The sequence below is a fragment of the Neopelma chrysocephalum genome, unplaced genomic scaffold (assembly GCF_003984885.1).
Source record: "Neopelma chrysocephalum unplaced genomic scaffold, ASM398488v2 Primary Assembly neopelma1_66, whole genome shotgun sequence".
Classification (NCBI taxonomy): Eukaryota; Metazoa; Chordata; class Aves; order Passeriformes; family Pipridae; genus Neopelma; species Neopelma chrysocephalum.
Window position 1 is genome coordinate 13,560,685 of NW_020897725.1, and position 23,208 is coordinate 13,583,892.

At 38.2% G+C, this 23,208-nt stretch overlaps 1 protein-coding gene across 10 annotated transcripts in view; it reads right to left on the reverse strand.

Annotated features, from left to right (window-relative positions):
• Positions 1-23,208, reverse strand: part of TRAPPC9 (trafficking protein particle complex 9) — a 459,142-nt gene that overhangs the window by 372,055 nt on the left and 63,879 nt on the right. For all 10 annotated transcript variants that reach the window (XM_027684410.1, XM_027684408.1, XM_027684411.1 and 7 more), the window contains 3 exons: positions 20,702-20,865; positions 13,986-14,138; positions 4,550-4,674 (listed from right to left, as the gene is read on the reverse strand). In XM_027684410.1, the coding sequence (XP_027540211.1) occupies positions 4,550-4,674; positions 13,986-14,138; positions 20,702-20,865 (442 nt within the window). The remainder of the gene's footprint in view (positions 1-4,549; positions 4,675-13,985; positions 14,139-20,701; positions 20,866-23,208) is intronic.

Below are 23,208 nucleotides of genomic sequence, written 5' to 3' on the forward strand. Positions count from 1 at the left end.
TTACCATCTTGAAAGTTATTAGGGAAACAGAGACAGAGACATAAGACTTGACGTGTTTAACACTGAAGGACAACTCAGGGCCACAAAATTCACAAGCATAGTACTGAATTCCAAAATAGGACAGTGTGGAAGTAGAACATCTCACCTGGGTTATATGCTTGTGCTTAAGATCTCATTCCTGGATTCACATTTAGCCAACCAAAAAGAAGGAATCTAAATTTCAGTTGTGCTCCATAGACTGAATGTCCACACTAACTTCAGCAGCATCCAGAATTATTAAAAAAAAAAATTCAAAAAATAAAAATAAAAAAAAATCCAGCTTCTTCTGTTTAAGGGATTAAACATAGAATAGATATCAGGTTTATGAGTAAAAGGAGTTTGAGCTTAAAGCATCAACAATATAAAATTTATCCCCATTAACAGCATATTTTCATATAGAAGACCAGAGCTTGAGAGCTGAACAGAAAAAAATCCAATTAAGGCCTGTATCTCATCTTAATACACTGCTGACTACATCAGAAAAGAGACATTAAAGACAGTGTATTAAATTAAATTAGCTCTATATACTGTACTTTAACACTTCCTATCATTTACTGATAGTGCAGGAACAGAGCACTTTTATGAGAGTACTTAAACCTCCCCAGTTTCTGCAGCTGAATCTCCAGAATTACAGCTCACATTCAGTGTGCAGAGGAAAGTGTTCCTGTGCACAGAAGTTTCAAAACAAATAAATAAGTCAGCCAAATCCCTTATAAATTATAAACTAGCCCTGTCTGCCACACAACTGGCCAGTAATCACTGCCTGTGTTTAACAGCTTAAACCAAGATTTTAAAAAACCCACAACATGCTTTCCAAGTTTTCTTCATCCAGACAAAAGACTTGTTCATTTCAGCTCTTGATCTGGTCATTTGTCCACTTGGAGTTAAGCAGCATTTCTTAATCCCAGATTTGTTCCCAAGAAACCAGGGATATTACATTGAACTGAGATACCTTGATGAGCAATTCTGCTTTTCGCTTTGTGACAAAAAGGAACTACCAATGAATTACCATCACTGTGACTGTAAGGACCAAATTTCCATGGATCAGACTGACCTCTGAGCCTCAAATCCACACTATACAGAATGGAGTACAAGTGTGTTTCTTCCATCACTGAGAAAACCAGACTACACCACATCATCTCAGTTTCCAGGCATGAAAACCAGTACAGAATTCCCTAGGTTAAAAATGACACAGTGTTTGCTGAGCGATGATGACATCTGCTTAAATTTCTCACTGCAGCTTTTGCATTAAGACATAGAATGGTTGAATATTTAAACACACTGCAGTGTTACTCAAAAAGTAACAGATTCAGCCTCAAAACAGACTCTTTCACACATCAGTATAACGACAGCAATGCAGAGCATTTCATACAGAGGCACCTACAAAGGGTTTAGACAAGGCTTAGCACAACTGCCCAGCAGTGAAGAGCAGAAAAGAGGATCTGAACATAACATTACGCTCTAATATTCCATTCAGCTTGAGGGTATAAGCAAGCTTTATGATGAGGTCATAAAGCAATTTTTACACTGAATTTATGAGCTCATTGTACAGTCATTTCCAGAAGCCAGGGGCCAGTTTATTAGAATTTGCCTGCGGCAAAATTGAAAACGGAGATTGCAGAGAAGTTCGACTGCAATCCCGGCAGTAGCCAAGGCTGAGGCACGAAAATTGTAAGGCAAACAAGTAGGGAGGGAACATTTAAGTACGAGACTTATAAATATCTGAACAAGGACATTTCAGAATCAGCAACATGAGAAGCATTGATTTACATTCATTTTCATTTGCAGAATTTCACTTTTATTTGAGGACGAGCTTATGCACAGCAAGCAGGATTGAAAAATAACTGCTACTCCTGAATATTCACACCAGACACCTATTGCTAAATCATGAATAAATGACAGAGAGCATTTTCACCACATATACAAATTGTTTAAGACCAATCTTGTTTCTTTACTGAAAAACTCCCACTTGCTTCTTACATTAGTTCTTGTCAAACCACCCTAACTGGCATCAGTATCACAAGATAAACCTTCAAACACAGCCCAGCAATCATCCCAAAAGGCACCGTGAGGGACACAGGCAACAGCCCAAAAGTGCTGAATTGTTCTGCAGCAACAGCGAGAAGCTGAAGGATCTTTTAAGGCGGTTCTAGGGAACTCAAAAAGATTCATAAATATCAAATATTTTGAGACTCAGGGTCAAAGGGAACCTTGGATGATCTCTCATGTACCTATCCCAGCTCGCTTCATTTCAGACAATAATGTTCTAACTGAGCAAAAGCATTTGACAGTGAACATATATTCATAAATTCCTCAGAACACAGCCAAGAAAACTGGACCACAACACATTCCAAAATTGTATCTTTAAATGCTTAATTGACTGGATTTTTTACAATAACTGATTCTAAGATTTAGAATTTATCTAGCTTTTATTTTATACTACTGGTGGTTCTTACATTGCTTCCTACTAAAGAGCCCTGTCAGAACAGAGACAAGTCACAAGTAGAAATAAACAGTATTACAGAGAAGGAGTAAACAGCAGGGGGAAAGCTGGATAAACCACAGTATCACAGAATTAGTGAATCAGGTGTAATTCAGTCACCTAAAGAGACAAATGCATCTCTTCAGTTATGACAGGTATTTTTTTCTGGTCATTTGCCCACTACTCACTATGGCCATGTACACAGAGACTTAAATATGGGGATAGTCCAGTGAATCAAAAAACACCTCTAAGATCAAAACTAAATAGTTTTGAACTCCAGAGGTATTTTTTTATCCAAGTAGATCAAATCACTGGTTTACAGTAGTTTAACTGGGACAAAGTTATTATTTATGAGAGTATTAATGTGGTAAACAGAAAGGGAAGCTACAGAAATGGACATTTTTTAAAATGGAATGAGTCACAACAGTAAATTACAGATAGTGATAACTTACTGTGGTTTTCTCTCTCCTATCTACAATATACCAATCTTCTAAATATTGGAAAAATATAAATCATGTTTTTTCCTATCATGGCTGTTGTCCTCAAATAAATCATTGCAATGATAATAATTTAAGTAATTAAAAATTTAATTTTGTAGACTTCCTCCAGAACTTTATCCTGTTGGGTGTTTAAACACCCAGATTTTTATTTTTTCCCCTTCTATAAATCATCTCCTCTGGGTGCTGTACATCAGTCACACACACTGGGCTCAGCACTCAGATCATTTACTCACCAAAGAACCCTGGGATGCTATTGGAGAGTGTATTGTCTACTGACATAATTCTGATCACCTGCACAGTCCTTCCATCACAAAATACCAATTAATTAAATCAAAATTCATTCATACCAACAGGATCCAGCATTCCCACCACAGTGTTTTGCTACACACTGTTAAAAACCAAGTTTTTGCTTTACAGCCCCCCAACATCCTGGTAGTACCATTCACATGGATCATTGGGAACCTGCAACTTCTTGGTTGCCAGGACAACTGGCTGACAAGCAAAAAGGGAACCAAAAGGCGCTTTTTTTTATGTATTTGGTGCAAAGTTCTGCATTTCTATATTTTTAGTCCTCTTTTGGAATAATATTCCCCTTGCTGCCATGTCTCAGAAGTGTCTATAGATCAGACATTCTGCACAAAGTTCTAAACTTAAACATCAATGCTGGGCATTTTACCCACTTAAGTATCAGACTGTTTCCTCAGTCGTGCTGATTTACATTTATAAACAATTAGGAAATACCTTGCTATGTCATAAAATGCAAGGAAAGGCTTTATTAATTTTTGACCATCTTTCCAGTGCTGCAATCCTGCTTTGTGTGCTGCAGAATGAAATGATGATGGATTAGCAGTGCTAATGGTCTGAAATAAACGTTGTTTAAAAATAACAGTTTTACCTGTTTATTGATCAATAGAACTGTAAATAATCAACGTAAATAAGTATGAAGCTAAACATTTCATTGCTCAAAACAACAAGTTTACACCTTCAAGAGGTAAGAACAGGTGAGATCTTCAAGAGAAAAGCAAAGAGCAGCTTTAGTCCAGGGCAGCCTCTCTGTAAGCACAGTACAGCTTCCACCTACACAAGTGTCCTTTCATCCTGCTACTTTTATTTACTTTTCCTTTGACTCTCTCAACTATTCTGTTTTATTACTTACATGAACATCACTAAAAGGCCAAGAAAACGCTAAGAAACCCAAGGATTCACACAGAAGCACCTTCCTACAGAGTAAATAGCACGAGAAAGCCACATGAGATGAACTGACAAGTTCCCTGAGTACACCACACCAATAACCAGCTCTGCAATTTCCACTGCTGGCCTCGTCTTTCTTCACCTCTTTTGTTTGTTTGTTCCAATAAAACAATCCAAACACAGAACACCAAGCTGTCCTGAAAAACCACACACACACACAAAACTCAAAGGGAAATATTTATGAGACAAGGAAACCTTTCTTTTTTAATCATACAACACCCCACAGCACAGTACGATGGAAACCACAGCTTTCCTTGGTTTGATGTCATCCCCTTACCTTCACGTGACTGAAGTCACCAACTTTGCTGCTTTCCTGTGGATTCAGAGCTTTAGTCTCCACTCTTGGTTTGACAACCTGCCGGAAAGGGCTGGAGAGAGGAAGTCCAGTAACACTGATTCCATCTGGAAACAGAATAAGTGGAATTAACTTTGGCTTGTCTAATGCCATGTTTTATTCCAATGAATCTACGTTTGTATTATCAAAGGGAGAGAAAAGACACAAAAAGTAATATTAACATTTTATACAAAAAAAAGGTAAAACGAAGATTATTTTGTTGGGTTTTCCCTAGAAGCCAAAAATAATCAAACAAGAATACACCAAAAATTCAGGGAAGATCACAGGAAAGGATAGCAACAGCATTTGAAATATCACAACAGAGATGTCAGAGTTACTAATATAAAATTAGTTTAAACATTTACAATATTAAAATAAAAGAAAGATAAAAGTTTGTGGTTTTCCATGGCAGTACCCGCTCAGCTGCTTAGGATCTTTAAACTCATTTCCAGTATGAGGATTCATTTTTCAAGTATATATTGTGGAAAATAGCATAAAATAGAGAAGTCATGTTTCTGTACACCTACTGACATAAAAATAAATGAAATATTTCTCACATATAATAAAGCCAGAACTAAGGTTTACACTGAAAAAGTCAACAAAACCTTAACAAGAATGGGTGTCCTTAGAGGAATGTCCTCAGTTTGGTATTTACTATCAGTCTGGGTACTGGCAGACAGTAAAGCAATAAGAGACAACATGACTACTTAATAGGACCTGTTATTGCCAACAACCTTGTGTAACCTGAAGCTAAATAAAGACACAGCAGCATATTTGGGTTTCTCAATCCAACCAAGGCAACATTCTAAGCACAAACCATTAAAGTGTGTGAAAATTACTGCTGAATCAAAAGCGTCAGAATAACAGGAAAATCAAAATAAGGAAGCCTTAACATACATTAAAACCAGATTCACTGTTTTTTACTATTTAGATTTGCTTCCAAAGTCCAGAGAAGAGCAGAACTTTGTTGCTTTATGCTGTGCAGAGTAACTGCAATCAAAACCACCAATTAAATACAAGAAAAATTGCAGCAAACACATATAGCTAAACATATGGGAAACACCAAATTATTACACAAAACCCAAACATATTTCCTAAATCGCTCCTATCAAATTCTGTTTGCTAATGCCACATTCCAATTCCATGGCTGAACTCAGAGCTGGGCATGCTGAGGATACATTCCTCAAAAGAAGAAACCAAAAGAACAAGAAGGAGCATGAAATGGTTTTGCTTCATTAAGATCCAACTTCACAGGTAACCAAATAAGAAAACAAAGGCAGTGCTCCCATATTCTTTTACTTCCAGTTTCCTTCACTGACTAGTTTTAAAACATACCTTAGCACTGAATATCCTGTGGCATCAGTTCCTGGGGGACAGCAGGACAGGCAGGTGAGAACACCCTGCCATAGCTATGCAGCATTACTGTGAATTTGGCATGGAATAGTAGTTTTTTTCTAACTTGCACAAGAATTAAGGCACCAAACCCCTCCTCAGCATCCTTTAAAAGCCAATTGATATTAAAGCAAACATACTTATTAATAAAGCCTAAGATTTGAGGCAATAATAATACACTGAAAAGTTCAACACAGGTTGCCAACAAAACTCATCATAAATACATTTGATTGCAGGCTTTGAAATCCAGTTCTTTTTAATGAAAATTAAAAGTTTTAATGGAGGAAAAATATTCTTTTCTTGATGAATGATTTTCACTAGTTCTATATTTAGAAGAAAAATTGACACTGATTGGTGCATAAAATTGCAAATTAAAACATGAAAAGAATGAAGCATGAAAAACTGCATGGCATTACTCAGATTTTCCATTTTTATAAGGCATGAGCTTTCTTTTCTTTGAGAAAGGAATAGATAATACCTAAAAGAACATCACAGACATACAACTAATGCCTTTCTTAATTACTCTCTTAAAACTCCAGTTTATTTTCATTTTCGATGTGGAAAAAAGAAGACAATAGTTTAAACATTTTCTCTGGGAAGAAGAAATTTTGAATCTCTAAATTGCACCTGAAAAAGGAGATTTTATAGCAAAGGAGACATTTATGCTGCTTCAGGATGAAAGGGAAGTCTAAGGTAACCATTGTAGTGATCAACTTTCTGTGGCACTCACAGAACTTAATGATGGCAGAAGAAAACATTGAGCATCAATGAAACAGTTCACAGTTTTAAATTATTGATACTTGTATTTTTTGAGACTTCATAAGTTTTATTTTCTCTCATGAAGTTTAAAGAGATGAAGATGCTGAATCCTCCACAGTTTTCTTTCGTCCATCCCTACTGCTAAACAGCTTGAGCAGCCTTGTACTATAAAAAGAATAATTGTCTTTCTACTCTGTCCAGAAATTTTCCTAATTTCTAGAATCCACGTTGAATATTTCCATGGTAACAGCACATGACCAACACTTTTTCCATGGTAACTGCAAAAACACAGCTTGCCTTTCCAACATTCCAGTCACTGCTGTCACAACAGAGCAAAATCTCTTACTGGCATTTCCTCTCTCCTCTCAAATGTTAAGTAAATTGTCAATTTAACTTCATTAGCCACTTTCCCAGCACGCTGCACAGAAGAATCCCACACAACTTCATATTTGAATGAGGGAAAGTGCATTCAGGGAGTTAAACATGTAGATCTACAACCCGTTGACTAAGCACTGAAGGAAGAGGTGGCAGGGGACAGCTCCTGTTCCATGGAATGCTGTGCAGTACAACAATCAACGGCCTGATGCAGGTGACAAAATTGAAAACACTTTTCAAAAGGTGCATCACAACTACGGTGGTCTCAAACTCAGCAGCAAGGAAACACTTAAAAAGTGTTCCACTGATGCCAGGACACCAGAGAAGTTTGGATTCCGGGGCAGTCTACAGGTAACTGGCAATACAATGTCACATAAGATGGAAAACAGAAGATTTTAGGTTGAACTGCTGCTTCTTTCCAGAAGAACTTCATACAACCCAACAGCAGCACAGAGACCCTGAGGGGTGCAGGACAAGGAGGAGTCACAGAATCAATTAAATTGGAAAAGGCCTCTGAGTTCATTGAGTCCAACCTATGACTGAACACCCTCACGTCAACTAGACCAGAACACCAAGTGGCACATCTTTCCCTAAACACCTCCAGGGACAGTGAGTCCACCACCTCCCTGGGCAGCCCGTTCCAAGGAGAGCAGGAGGGGCTGCAGGTCTAGGGTAGGGATCTCCAGCCCTGGAGAGACCCTGCTGGAGCAGGGATCCTCCAGCAGCCCAGGGGATATTCCCCGTGAGAGCTGTGGCTTCTTAAGGACCCTTCCAACCCAACCATTCCATGATTCTATGTCAGAGCTTTTGGAAAACACACAGCTTGATCATAACATATGAAAACTAAATGTCCCCTCAACCCATTTGTTTATTTTGTCAATCCATTGCCTGATAGAAATTTCAAAACAAGAAGCCTCTTGGTAGGCAACATCTCATAAGAACACTGTAACAGCTTTGAAGTGCTTTAAACATGCAGAACGACAGAAAAAAACAACTTGAGACAGGAGACAGACTCTGCTTGCTGAACTTGAATATGCTTTTTTTTCCTTTCTCAGAAAAAGAGAATTATATTCTGCTAAAAGTAGGCAGAGTTCTAGAAACTTGCTTTCTGCAGTGACAAAGAAGGGGGTAGCACAAGAGCAGACAGAGTTCAGGCAATGGAATCCATTTCACCCTTTATGCTATGGGTGGGCATTGAGATGCAGCTCTTCCCACTCTCAGAAACATCCTTGGGACTGTGACAGGAGAGTCCACAGGTAGCAGCACCCAGGCAAAGTTACTGGGAATGCATCAGCTCCCCGGCTCCCAGGAGCAGGGCACAGACAAAACGTCCATTACCTCTGAAGACAACAATTAACAATAACAAATGCACTGTCAGTAAGGATAAGTAAGCAAACTAAAACTGGAAGTTCAATTTAGAATAAGGGTGAATGCATGAAAATGAAGTATAAAGAAATTCATAATAAAGACTAGAGATTATTTACACAGACTTCATTAGATGCTAAAAGTGCCTCAGCAAGGGAACAGCATAACAGGCTGGGAGGTCTATGCCTGTATGTGCCAATAATCAATTTATTGCTCTCTGACTCGTGTTGTTAAGATTTGGGGGCTGAAACACCATCTCTCTACATATCTGTAGAGTGGTTCGTACAACTGATACAGGTTGAAGTGCTATAGCACTTAAATATTGTTAAAAAAACCCAGCCTGTATCAGTGAAATTATGAGACAAGATTATTTATCTAGATTAAAAAGCAGTTGGAAGAGAAGAAGGTACCTTATCTTCTGTAAGTACTAAAGCTGAAATTCAAGAAGAAATCTGTAGGAAAAGTGCTCAAAAATTAAGAATTATTTTTAAAGTTACATAGTGATGAATTCATGGAGGACACAAAAGTGTTTGTGGTTAACAAAACAAAACAAAAGGAAAAAAACCTCATTTACTCAAATGAACAGTACAACCAAACTGACATCTTCAAACTGCAGAGCCAAAAAAAATTCTTAGAAATGAAGTCACTTCAAAAGATTATTCTGAATTATTAAATGCTAAAAGGCAACCAAGCACAGTAACGTGGAAATGATAATACTGAAACATCTCCTAAGACTTCCATCATCACCATCATCAGCGATACCATTATCCTAATAGAGTCCTCCAGGCTACTCAAGTTTCTCAGAAGACCCGTCAAGAGTCATTTAAATTCCAAAGCAGGTACCTTTCAAACTGGGAAATATATTGTCTATAAGCTGTATATGTGCAGGAACATTCTGAAGTGGATAAAATCTGACCATTTAAGCAGAAAAGCACCAAAGTGAGTATGAAACATGCAGTGGTCTTGCATAACAATATGAAAAAATATTCAAGATCAGTGCTTTTAGAAATACGCTATTATTTCTCTGCAACCTTTTTTCCCCAGAGAAAGGAAGGAGAGACCTAAGCATAGATTTACTTCTCTCTCAACATGTAATTAATTAGTTCCTTTGATGAGTTTATGAATTTAAATACCCTCACACCTGTCTTTAGGTTCCCTATACACGGAATAAATGAACCTTAACATTTTACATAATGAAGTACTCATTGTAGATTAATTCATTAACTTTGGAAAACATTATCCCCATGTAGCAGGAGCTTTTTTAAAAGCCTGCTTCCCACTAACAAGTTACTGTGTATCAAGCAATCCAGAAAGAGCAGCTGTTGCTCTCATCCCTTTCAGCATCAGGGAAATGCTGGATTTCAGAAATTAAGTAACTGGGAAGGAGAATCCATCATGCTCATAACGTGAGTATCCTGTTGACCTCTTCAGGACACCTTAGCAGGTGACACAGACCTTACTGCTCCAGCTCCCCAGGCCTGGCTGTACCAAGCAGATCAAGTGTTTCCTCCTTGTCTTACACAGTGCAACAATCGCAGAATCAAATTAAATACACATAAGGACCTTCCTGACCAGAGGACCAAGGACATACATAAAAGAAACCCTGAAGCACCCAGCTGAGGGACAAGAGATCCAAAACTTCATTAGCATTTTCAGCAAACAGCTCTCCTGCATGGATCCGCTAAATCTTGGTCAACTGGCTTCAAGACATAGAATCACAGAATCGTTAAGGTTGGAAAAGATCTCCAGGATTGTCAAGTCCAACCATCAACCCAGCACTACCACCATGTTCACCACTAAATCATGTCCCCGTATTCACATGGGTTTTTTGAACACTTTCAGAGATGGTGATTCCACCACCATCCTTGGCAGCCTCTTCCAATGCTTTCCAACCCTTTCAGTGAAGAAATGTCTTCCAATATCCAATCTAAACCTCCCCTGGTACAACTTCAGCCCATTTCCTCTCATGCTGTCTCTTGTTACCTGGGCGAAGAGAATGACCCCCAGCTCATTACAACCTCCTTTCAGGTAGTTGTAGAGAGCCATAAGGTCTCCCCTGAGCCTCCTCTTCTCCAGGCTAAACATGCCCAACTCCCTCAGCAGCTCCTCATCACACTTGTGCTCCAGATCCTTCCCCAGCTCCACTGCCTTTCTCTGGACACACTCCAGCACCTCAACGTCTTTCTTGTAGTGAAGGACCTGATCTTCTTAATCCTAATTAATGAAGTGTCTCTAGAACACCTGCCCATCTCTTCTAAGTGCTTGCAAAGTCATTAATTCCAAAGACAATAAGCCAAAGCAACTCAGGCTGTGACGTGAACCCTAAAGGATGGCTTAAATGGGAAGTACATTCTTCTGCAGTATATATGGCATGTTATTGAGCTGTATTTGCACGAACCCAATTCCCAGCATGGAAACCTATCCAACCCAGACATGACTACTAGCACCTTACAAAACTTAATGACTGGACAATAAAATGTCAAATGAAATTCAGCATAAATAAATAAATGGGAAAAAACAATCCTGAACTCATATGTACAACAAGAGGCTCTCAGCATACCATTACTGTTCAGGAGCAAGATCCTGGAGTTGTGATTAACAGATTCATGAATCTCCCAACTCCATGTTCAGCACCAGTCAAAAAAGTAAATTACAAATTGTGCATTACTGCATGATTATAAGGAAAGTAATATAAAGCAAAACAAAGAGCATCATTAGGTCACTACAGAAATACATAGATCACCTTTTAAACAGTGTGTACAGCCTCCCTCAAGCATACAGAACTGAGAGAGCTCAAAAGGTTGATGTGTGGAATAGTTTCCATAAAAGTGACAACTAAGTCATTAGGAATCTCCAACCTGCTGTGACAATAACCTCAGGAAATGTATAAAATCACAACTGCAGGTACAATGTTTAGAAGATGCACTGTTACCTCTTTCATGTAGTACAAAAACCTGGGGACACAAGGACACCAGCCAGTGCAAAGCTGCTAAAAAGTTAATTTAGCTGTGATTCCTCTTGCCATGGCACATTGCACAGTGCTGACGGGAAGAATGAAGAATTTTAGGAAAGAGAAACCCACTAAGGATGACTAACAGTGCCTAAAACCAGAGAAACCATATTTCAGCTCTGGAAGCTCCTGAGCTATCAACAGTTGGAGTCCAAAAGCCTAAAGCAAAGCAGTGTGTATGTGCACAATTGAAAGGAAAGCAGTGTCTATGTGCACAGTTTAAAGCAAAGCAGTGTGTATGTGCACAATTTAAAGCAAAGCAGTGTCTATGTGCACAATTTAAAGCAAAGCAGTGTGTATGTGCACAGCTTTCCCTATATTCTCCCACAGGCATGTGCTGTCAGCCAGCATCACAGCCAGGATATTAGACTGGATGGCCATTGATCTGATCCTGCACAGCCACTCGTGTGGTTTTGCTTCCTTTAATCTAGAAAAACATCCAACATTTTTCTTTATGAGACAGTATAGCATCAACACACTGGAATTAGATCAGCAATTTTGATTGATAACTTAGTTTACTTTCCAATTGGATAAGTGTATCATCAGAAGCATCAGTAATCTATCCCTTCTGTACTATGTCCTGATTACAAACAGTGTAAAAGGAAACAATTTCAGCAGCAAATGAAAAGAGATGAAAGTAACAGATGCCCTGTTAAGGGCATTACTTTTAGGAGACAAAAGTATTTTGATCATCATTGTAATTGTGGTTGGTCTTCAAAAGAAAAAGGTACGACAGCTACCTTATGATTAAAAGTTGCCATTGATTTTTCTGGCTCTTCACTGTTTTTCACATCAAGCTCCTACCCACCTCTTCAGAAAGTACAGCATTTGTGACGTTAAAAGCAATACATAAAAAATAAAGTAGCAGCTAAATTGTCAATATACTTAGCATCTGTAATAACACTTCCAAAGCACACAGCACCCACAGACACCAAAGTTCTAACAAAGCACTGGCAGATTCTACTCCTTTATCATCACTGAACGAGGAAAGGCTGAATTGCTTCCAGGCTTCAGTTACACAGACTTTCAGAGGAGTAGGAGGCAGAAATAATAAGGTAAAAATGTTCAAAGATTTTGTTCATATATGGTCTCATAAGAGCTGGATACAAGCAAACAACAGAGGTCCAAATACATATCCCAAATCCTAAATCCCACAACTGCTTGGTGTAAATACAAGAAGAGTGTTATCTCCTCCTCCTTCAGCATTTGTCTGTATGTTATTTCTTCTGAAAAACTGCTGGGCAACTGCAGCTTCAGAGGTTTTTGGAGACTGGGCAAATGAAGGACATATTAAATATATTTTTGTAGGTATGTGTATATATGTGTGTATACATATATATATACAAAGCTTTCATGGAAGGGCTTTTCCTATCAAGGGGTTTTTTCTCAAAACCTCGTTTCTTTGGCCCCTCTCTTTTCACAATATCAGGGTGTGCTCTTCCTCCACTATCAGCCTTTTCAAAAGGTTCTAAAGTAAACCTTAGTGTAGCAACACTGCGGGATTTGTGCAGCTAAGTCCTAAAATATTTTTAGGATTTTTTTTATTTTACAGCAGGGAGGTTTCAAAAACAAAGAAGCCTTTTAATCATTACTAGCAATTAATATAATTTCTGTCTAAATGCATTTGCAGGATAACTCACAGAAATCAGTCCTATTCAACCTGAATAAGCTCTGCATGTAATTATGTTGTATTTTTCCTATACTAAAAAAATTTATTTTTTTAAGATCATTTATAATGGTAATATATACCTGGAATTGGATCCTGGGAAAAAATCCAAATACTACTGATTTTTTTTTTTTTAAATACAGGAATATCTTGTTTTGTCAAGTTAATTTAATCAGTGCAAATATATCAGGCAATTGAAAAAATACAGAGTAGAACAATTACTTCAGCGAGATTGTGCATTTATCATAAAAAGGAAATCCTTATTACAAGTATCTGGTAATTGTAATTCCAAATAACTCTAATACAAGCAAACACTGAGGCTTTTTTTTAATTCAAAATAAGTTTAAGCACATGAGACTTTCTCTACAGTACAAATATTAGAGGGATTATGCCCTACACTTCAGGATGTCACTTCTCGCAAAACCACATTCAGCAACAACTAAGAATTCTTCAATCGTGTATAACTAAATAATCAACCCACTGTTATTTCTCTTTAAAGCCCACTATTATTTGTAAATTATTTTTCTTTGTCTTCATGAGGCAAGGATACAAAGAGACATCAAAAACACTCTGTCAAGAAAGATTTAAAAAGATAGCAGGGCAAGGCCTTGTGGTGGGAAAGTCAGGTCAGACTGTGATGCCCAGAGCTGTCACAAAAATTCCCTCTTCAATCCCTACAGCTCAGCAAAGGGTTGTCTTTGCATTACAAGACACAAATATACAAACACACAGCACAAAAGGCACAGCAATCAGAGAAGTGTTTCCCAGAAGTACATAACACCATCCTAAACAAGGAGAAATTAAAAACTCACCATCACTGAGATCTTGCAGAAGGTTTTCTTGGCATGAAAAGTCCAGCTTCACTTTAATGTTTACAGTGAATGTTGCAATCTTTCCAGGTTTTAGAGGAAACTGGGAGAGGGTATCTTCTAGATTCCAACTCAGGAACTCCCCATACAGCTTCTCTGTATCAAAATAAGGAAATATTTCATGAACATAACCCCTGCATTAAGGAAGTTTCAGTTTAGAGCTGTTGTAGAGAGTATTAACATTGTCACGTTCTGCTTAAAATATTCAGAATGAAGGTATTAAAAATTAATGTAACACTAGAAACCCAGAGAAGTTACTGGGTACTGACACTGAACTGGAAGCACATAGATCACAAAGCTCAAAACATGAATTTGAGTGAAGATGACTACCAGAAAAAAAACATTGCACAATAGCCACCATTAAATATACACTTCAAATGCAGCTGAAGGGGTGCTAAAAGTTCATGTAGTTTTGAATCATACAGACTTGAACCCAGGAAGTGTCACATCAGTGCAGAGAACATTTCATCAAAATATTACACCAAACTAAATCAGTTAAATTTCTGAAGCACCTGTAACACCATTATTTAGTTACTTATTGAGCAATGGAGAGGTTTAAAAAGCCTATTTGTTTTAATTTTTTTTATAAAGTCCTTTCTTAAAGCTGAGAAGTATAAATACACAAGACCCAAACATGAAGGATGCTGCCAAACAGGATTAATCTGTTTTAAAAGATATTTGTCCAATGAATTATTTATCACTGGTCTACATCAGATGGGGCATCTGTAATTATTAGCTCCTCTCTCCTAAATCTGACATAATATGAGGAAAAAACCCCAATATTCACTGTTCATCAATACTGGATGGGGGCTTCTGTTCTGGCCAGGGTCAATCACCCCATTCATAAATTCATTAATTTTTGCAAGACCATACACTACAAAAAGAAGTCTATTAATACATAAAATAAGCATGATGGTTTGACTGGGAGAATCCTAAAAATATATTTATTAATTTATTGTAGCAAAACATACTATCTGCAACGTACACTGGAGAATTCTTCTAAAGGCTCAATTAAGCACCATTTGAGCAGAGCTTTACAAAACAGGGACCACTGCAAGTCACACAGTTCATCTCTACTTCATACCAGGCTACTGGATTTAAGGGCAGGTTGATCTGAGGCATCTCTGAACCTTTCCAAAACCATCACTTAAGATCCATGTGGGAGAAAACAGAGTGGGCAGACTGCCCAAACAACTGCAACCTAGAATAAAGGATCTCTCAAAAGAAGAAATTAGAATTCCAAATTATGTTGATTTGCTCAGAAACAACTGTCCCCCTTCTAGGGAAGGAGGAAAAAAAAAGAGAATATTTTTTCATTAACTACCTAAACAACAACAGCCTTGCCTGAAATATATTTTTCTCACAGACCATCAGGTGTTGTCTTGTGCCTTTCCACATCAAATCAATAGTACAGACTCCTTAATAAGGACAAAGATGAGGTAAAAATAAAAAATCGTAATAATTGTTTCCTTAAAGTCACCTCCACCTCATCTAATGATTTAGCTGTAACGATATCACTGTTCTGATTTTCTTCTATTTTCAAGAAATAAAAGGGGCTTAGTAAGTACAGCAATCTCTACACCCTTTTCCTGACAGGGAGAAAACCAATATACTGAAGGAATGTTTTCCCTCAGCATGAAAAATGAAGGACATATCCCAAGCACTTGAGCACCAAACTGTTTCCAAAATGTGTTTTCATTAACTAAATTTATTTGAAGATACTACAAGTGAAAGGACTTTTGAAGTGAGAATAGCCCTTGCAGACACTCTCTAATTAACACCTGTAATTACAACAGAAGATCTAAATGCTTGAGCCAAAAGTTAAGCTGCAGAGAATAATCTTGTTTAGGTTTATCTGACACTAGTTTACAGTTTAATAATGTTCACCTTGTTCAGGAATCATTATTACAGTAAATTATACTTTGGCTTCAGGCCTTTCAGTTCAGTGGGAGACTAATTTGGGGCAAGGCTGCATTCAGTTCTTTCTCAAGTCCCAAAGTTGTGTTTAGCAAACACCTGATGATACAAGCAATTGTTAGTCAAGAGCTTATTTCATCATTTTACTGGATACTAAATCACTAAAATCGTAACAAATATCATACAACAGCTTACTCACAACCCAATTTCAGCCTACTCTAAGCCAATCTAACTCTTAATAGATTTTAAGGTCTGCCAAAAAAAAAAAATCCACGCTGACATTTTGCATAGAGAAACTCAATAGAAAGGTCTTTTGAAATCACAAGAACCTCAATTCCTCAGTTCTTTTCAGTCTTAAGTCCCCTGGTAAATCTGGCTTTTTGCACCCCAAAATAACTATCAGTTCTGAAGGCACAGGCATTGGCATTTATACATCTTAACTTCCCCAAGACCTGGTAGACAGCAATGAAACTGCAGGTCTTGTTACATTCTTCACAATGTAAATGTTTCCAGCAGAGTTTCCTCTTGAAAATTAGACACTATCCCTAACAGGAGGGAAAAAATGCTCTAAATTGAGGAACCATTTGCTCTAACGACTGGAAAAAAGAGTTAGTAAGAATCATGCAAAATCCTGATCTCAGTCAATTGGTGGGGGCAGAAAGGAAAAGACTTGACCTGGGAAACCCAAACAGTGGCAGCTGGATGGGGCTGGATTACCCACATTCCTTGTCCTGTCTTCATAAGGATGTTTGGACTGACTGCAGAAAAGCCTTGCCTGCATTCACCTCTCCCCATGGAACACAACCCCACTCCAATTTGTTTGTTTTCTTTAGCAAAAAAAAAAAAGGTAAATAGATCTATTCCAGGATATTCACAGTTCTTCAAATGGGTTGCCTGGACCTCAGAGCAGACTTTTCATTTATGGTCTGGCACAGCAGAACAGCTGAGGCTGTGGGTAGATGTGTTCAAAGACCACAGGAAGAATACAGGTGAACTTATTTCTCTATGTTTAAATTCCAGAGGTCAGTCACTTCTAAGAAAGGTCAGTGAGGTTTTCCTTCCTGATTCAGGCTCATTCAGCATGTGTAGCTGGTCTAGAGCTAAGAATGCCTAGTGTGCTCTTCTCAGGGCCTCAAGATGAAAACATCAGTGTTACATTTGCCCCTGAATGCATCAAATAGTTGGGTTCTCAAAGCCTTTGGACTACACTCCCTAATTGAGACATAACAAGCCTCTGACAAGAGTTGACGGGAGACAAAGGGTGGGAAAGGCATCCAGCTTTGCATGTCATCTTTCCAAAAAAAGGACTGAACTGGTGAGGGACAATACGAGGTAACACAGAGTTCACCTTGACAGCGTGTATGTGTGATGTCCAACTCACAGACACCACAGCCTGGCAGACTGATGGTGCAATGAGACACTAAGAGCCATGACAGACGTGCCCATTGTGGCAGCATGACAAGTCCCTTTTGCTGATGTGCCTCAGGACCTGCTCCAATAACACACAGCTGCTAAAGGACTCAAAAACCCTGTGATGTCCTCTCTGAACTGCACAGGGTGAGCTGCAAGTTCTGCTCATTTATCTGAGTGGAAAACCCAGAGAACTGAACCTGAAAGTAACAGAAGAGAGGAAGTAAGGGAAAGCAAGTGTGAAAGTCTGATCTCCAGAGGTTCTCATTAGCAAAATATCACTGAAAACAATGCCAGAAAAGTCAGCTTCCTCCAGAAAAGTGACTGACTGTAACAGCTAACAAAACAAATGAGGAGGTCAGGTCACTAATCCCATCCAGTAATTCCAACAACAACAAAACAGAATATTTGCTATTTTGCAGCATTCATCTTTGTGCTAAAAGTTGTGGCCCCAGAAAGAAGGTAGGGAAATGGAAGTCAGACAGGCAGGCCTGCAGCACCTGCCAGAGATTTATGAGGAACTGCCAAGACTGAAAGAACTGAAGCAAATCAGGTGAAACAAGGGATGACTGAAAGCTCTTTTTATTTGGCTGAAATCAGACAATTTCTCATGGGCTCCCAAGGTGGTAGGCAAGCCGTGGTCAGGCAGATGAAAAGGTCTAACAGCTCTCAAGAAGACCCTGAGCAGCTTAAATCACAGGCACATTTCAGCTGGGGACTAGTAAAGAACACCCAAGAGAAAACTTCTTAATGCACTACGGACAGTCCATAAGCATCTGCATATGCTCCCAACTTCATATGTGGTATCAGGAGTTTGTGTTGCTATCAGAGATGGTTTAATGTTGTACCCCCATTAGTTCCATGCATGTATCATTCACTGACCAGAAGCAGCTGCTGTTGCTACAAATCTTTAGTTCCCTGTTGATCACCAGAATCCCATGTCACTGTACAATGTTTTGTACCAATTTATGATCATAACTAAAATGGAAGAGAGCCCATGAAAAAAGGGAAAGGTCCATCCCCACCACATGAATGACATTGACCTGTTGGAATGAGTCCAGAGGAGGCCACTGGAACCCCTCTGCTCTGGAGACAGGCTGGGAGAGCTGGGGCTGCTCAGCCTGGAGGAGAGAAGGCTCTGGGTAGATCTTAGAGCCCCTTCCAGTATCCAAAGGGATACAACAGAGCTGGAGAGGGACTTTGAGGGCATGAAATGACAGGACAAAGGGGAATGGATTCAAACTGAGAGGGAGCAGGCTGAGATTGGATACTGGGAAGAAATTCTTTACAGTGAGGGTTGTGAGGCCCTGGCATAGGTTGCCTGGAGGAGCTGTGGCTGCCCCATCCTTGGAAGTGTTCAAAGTCAGGTTGGATGGGGCTTGGAGCAACCTGGTCTAATGGAAGGCGTCCCTGCCCATGGCAGAGGGGTTGGATCTTTAAGGTCCCTTCCCACCCAAAACCATGCAATGATTGATCCTATGATCCTCTGCGACACTTACATGCAATCACATTTGAAATAACATAATTATTATATGCTTAATGTGGACCATCAGTTCTTTGCCATGGACAGCCTTTTCCAGCACTTCGTGCTGTACCCACAACACAGTCGTGTACAAAGTTACACTTATTTCAGGCTGTATTTTCCTCCGTTAACGTGGCTCATCTCGAGCAGACAGTCCCAAACACAGGGGTGCATTTCACTTCTGTGAGACAGTGCAAAAAACTGAAGATTCTGCCTGACAGGACCTTGGATCAGCTAATCCCAAATTCTGCTTTCAAGAGAAGGTTAAGGTGATTTCCAGCGGTCCCTGCCCATATGGACATCTACGATTCTGTGATTCTGGTGGCAGAGTTCTCACACTCTCTGAACAAGTATCACTCAGTGCATCTCAAAACTCACTCTCATTTCTCTTTTTCTGAGACAGGGATTCAAGTATTACGTTTTTTGAGGATGCATGCTTAGAGCTTATTAATCAGAAATTTTCCTTTTTCCAATAAAGAAACATTTCATATAGAGGAAAACAATACAGGATCCAGTACAATTAGAAGTTTTACTAAACTCACAGTTGAGTCTATCAACTCTTCTCCTTTTTCCCCATTGTTTTTAACAAAAGTTGTAATGGAGAGATGATTTTAAAGTTGGCATGAGTCTCTTTTTCAACATTCTGAACCAATTAACTGTGTAACATTCCGTACAAAGAGTCTGAATAACATGTGACTCGTGTGCCCATATATTCCAACATTTAATACATTTCATTACATGAAATTCCCCATTTGAGTGCTCTCTTTGGTCCTCCCATCCCATACATCCAGCACTTGGCACAGGAGGAGCATGTTGGAATTACTGAAATAAGAACAGTAAGTCATCATACGTTTCAACTTGTAAAATTATTCCTGGTAACAAGTCTCAGACCGAAAATCTATTTTGAGATGATTGGCAACTCCTATTCTCTCAGGTTGCAGAGAAGAGGATACTCTGTTATAAAAAAAAGTCATGAGCTTGAATACTGAAATGAACAAAAATCACAAGGTATCACACTGCATTTTAATGCTCTGGCACTGACAGAATAAAGCCTGCAATAAAATAAAGTATTTCTACTGTCAGTAAAGATTATGTTGCTTGTCACCTGTAGTTCTTCTGTTAATATCATTCTCATAACAATGTCTCAGAGGACAAACCAAAAAAAATAAAATACATCACAAAACAAAAGCAGGATTCACCCATCAGACTACTTTTTAATACTAACATGGAAAGAGTATTTAAAGAGAATTAAGTGTACACAAGCAATGTGCTGTATTTCTTCCAGAGCTTCAATTGTTCTTTTAACTCACAATAACTTATTTTATTTATTGCCTTGCCTTTTGAAGTCTTCTATCCCATTTTTTTCTTATTGCTCACTGAGTAAGATAGAAATATGCTTATTTATTTCCACTCCCTCAAGTAGGACAACATTACTGCTAATGGTAATTTATTTAATGAACTAATCAGCATATTTAGACATAAGGAGAAAATAATTTAGACACAATATTCTTCCTCTTCACTAGCTATTGCCTGAGGAATTTCTCCCCAAGTAACACTAAAAAGAAATACAGATTTCCAAAAAGCAGGTGACCTTTTGGCATGCAGATGGTTCTACAATTTCTTTCATTTTCTTTCTATATTTTCTTACATTCTCTTTCATTTCTATGGTAAAATCAAACTGAATCACATCAGTTCTGTAACAAGGACTATGATATTTAGTCTAAACTGAGCTGGAAGCATAAAACAACTAGTTCCCCTTTTATTAGAGAAGTGATCACTATTATTTCTAAATATATATCAGCATACACACCCTTGGTGTTGACTGTTTTTGCTGTGACCTCCAGTTTCTCCAGTGGTTCTGTCCCAATATTTTCTAATTTAATGATGAGCTGCTGGGTCTCTCCATTGTAAAGCTGGACAGACACGTTAGTGGAGATTTCATCCCCTGAAGAAGGCTGAAGAGTATGAGCAGACCTACAAAATGTGACACACAGACAAACAAAATACTGTGAGGAAAATGTTAAAAGCCTGTTCAAGTTACTCTATTAACTATTCTTTGAAGACTCAGAAACTACAGCTCTGAAACTCTGAAGATTAGATATTACTTTCCATTCTCATTTAAGCCAGGGTCATTTTTTAAAACAAAAGTTAATAATTTATGCATAAGACAAGTCAGATTTCAAACAGTATAAAATATGTATTCCTAACTGTGAAAGCTGGTTAAAATTGCTGCAGAAACTGTAAGAAAGGGAAAAGAGGAGAAAAAAAAAAAAGGAAGAGTAGGTCATTACAATGAGCAGTTTCAGTGGACAGTGCAGGGCATGGACCTCATGGGAGAAATTCCCTGTGTGAAAGGTGAAATAGTGACTAGAAATGAACTCTTTAGAGCAGGAAGGAGGGAAGGAGGTTGCAGAACAAGGCAGATGGGTAGAGGTCTCTGCCTGGATTTTTTGTGCCAATGCAAAGTGGTCAGAAGGACACAAGGACAAAAGCTACTGAGATTAATGACCAATAAATCCGTTGGTAAATCCAGGTTTGGTAACTTCCTTTGGCAGGTATTCCTGCTATCCTTCCCTTCCACCCTGTCCTCCCTTCCCTCCACAAACAGGAGCAGATTTCAGTCTTTCAGAGCACATCCACGACAAGGACTCGAAACACGGATCTTTTGATCATTTCAAATGTCCTGTCACGGATCGTTATCACTGCAGCACTCTGGAATCCGGGCGTGTGGAGTGACAGGAAAGAAGGAATTTCTCCCCTCATATTTAGACAAAAGTATCAGGGAATTGCATCCGAAAAAGCAAAACAAACGGTGCTTTCAATTGCTGTATAAGTGTACATGTGTTTATTAGTGATTCTTCTTCTGGATAGAATATTTTTTTCTCTTTTTCTTTCTTCTGTAATAATTGCATCTGCACTAATAATGATTCCTGGATGGGATTGGTAACACACGGGATTTACAAACAGTATATTCTTATTACTTAATACAAAGAATAAAGTCTTATAGATTCCTCTTTGCCCATAAACAAGGTTTTGAGCATAACAGTATTGCACAGTTATTTCAGTATATTAGAAGTGCTCAGCAAGAGAAAAACCTCTAGCACGTGGCACACTGGCCTGCAGCTTCCAAACCTTCTGTTCTTGTGAAAATAACTGATATTTGTCCTAGTTTATCCATACTAGAAGTCTTTTATTATTTTATTTATAAATTTGCCATTTCCTTCCCTCAATTTTCTTACTTTATAGATTTTTTCCCGCAAGACTGTTTTACTCATTATTACAATAATTCCATACATTGATAATATATATGGCACATAGATATTTAATATATGGCACAAATACATTTATTAATTCATAAATAATCTGTATATAATCTATAATTATAGATACATATAACAATGAAAAAATATACAAATAAAATTATTCCCAACCCACAGCAAACTTCATTGCAGCTTCTGCTAAACTGTGCTTATTTAATTGATCTCCCAAGACACAGATCAACAAAAAAAATATTTTATAGTTCTAACAAGACATTCTGATCTGCCTAGGAAGGCCTGGAATTACTATTGATATGACTATTCCCCCAAAATTACTATTAGGTCAACTGCTGAAAAAATATAGACAGTTATAAACCCTTGTCATTTCAAACAAACCTTTTCCTACATACCAGCACTTTCTCCTACAATGAAGCAAGGCAATAAATACAGCAGCAAGATTATCTCAAATACTTAAAAAATAAATACATTTTGCAAAAAATTAAGACAAGTCAGCTCAGCTCCAGCAGATAATGTTCCACATTATCAGCTGAACATATACTGACAAAGAGCAGATATTATACTCATTTAAGAATACTTGCAAGTCCCTCTGTATTTCAATAGCCAATACTAATTTTGATTACAGCCAAACTACACAAATTCCATCTCTAGCAGAATTTTTAGAGGGAATTTACCAACATGTAACCCAACTGCAGCATTTTATTATTTTGCTGTCTTCATTAAGGTATTACTTTCATAGTTTTGTAATACAGTGCCATCAACATGGCCCATCCCACACCAGGAAAGAAGAATTCAGCACAGAAAAATCTGAAAGTCACAGTGAAGAACACAGTAAAATAAATTTAAAGAAATTTTCATACATATACACACATATATAACTCTTTGTATCACACAATACTGATGATCATCCTAAGGATCATAAACAGAGCTGAGATTTTCCAAACAATAGAACAACCCCTGTGGCACTTGAGCTATTAAGGCAGTAAGTTACAAAAGGCTGTTTTCTGCTCCACAGCTAAAAGGAATATTGTTTAAAAAAAGA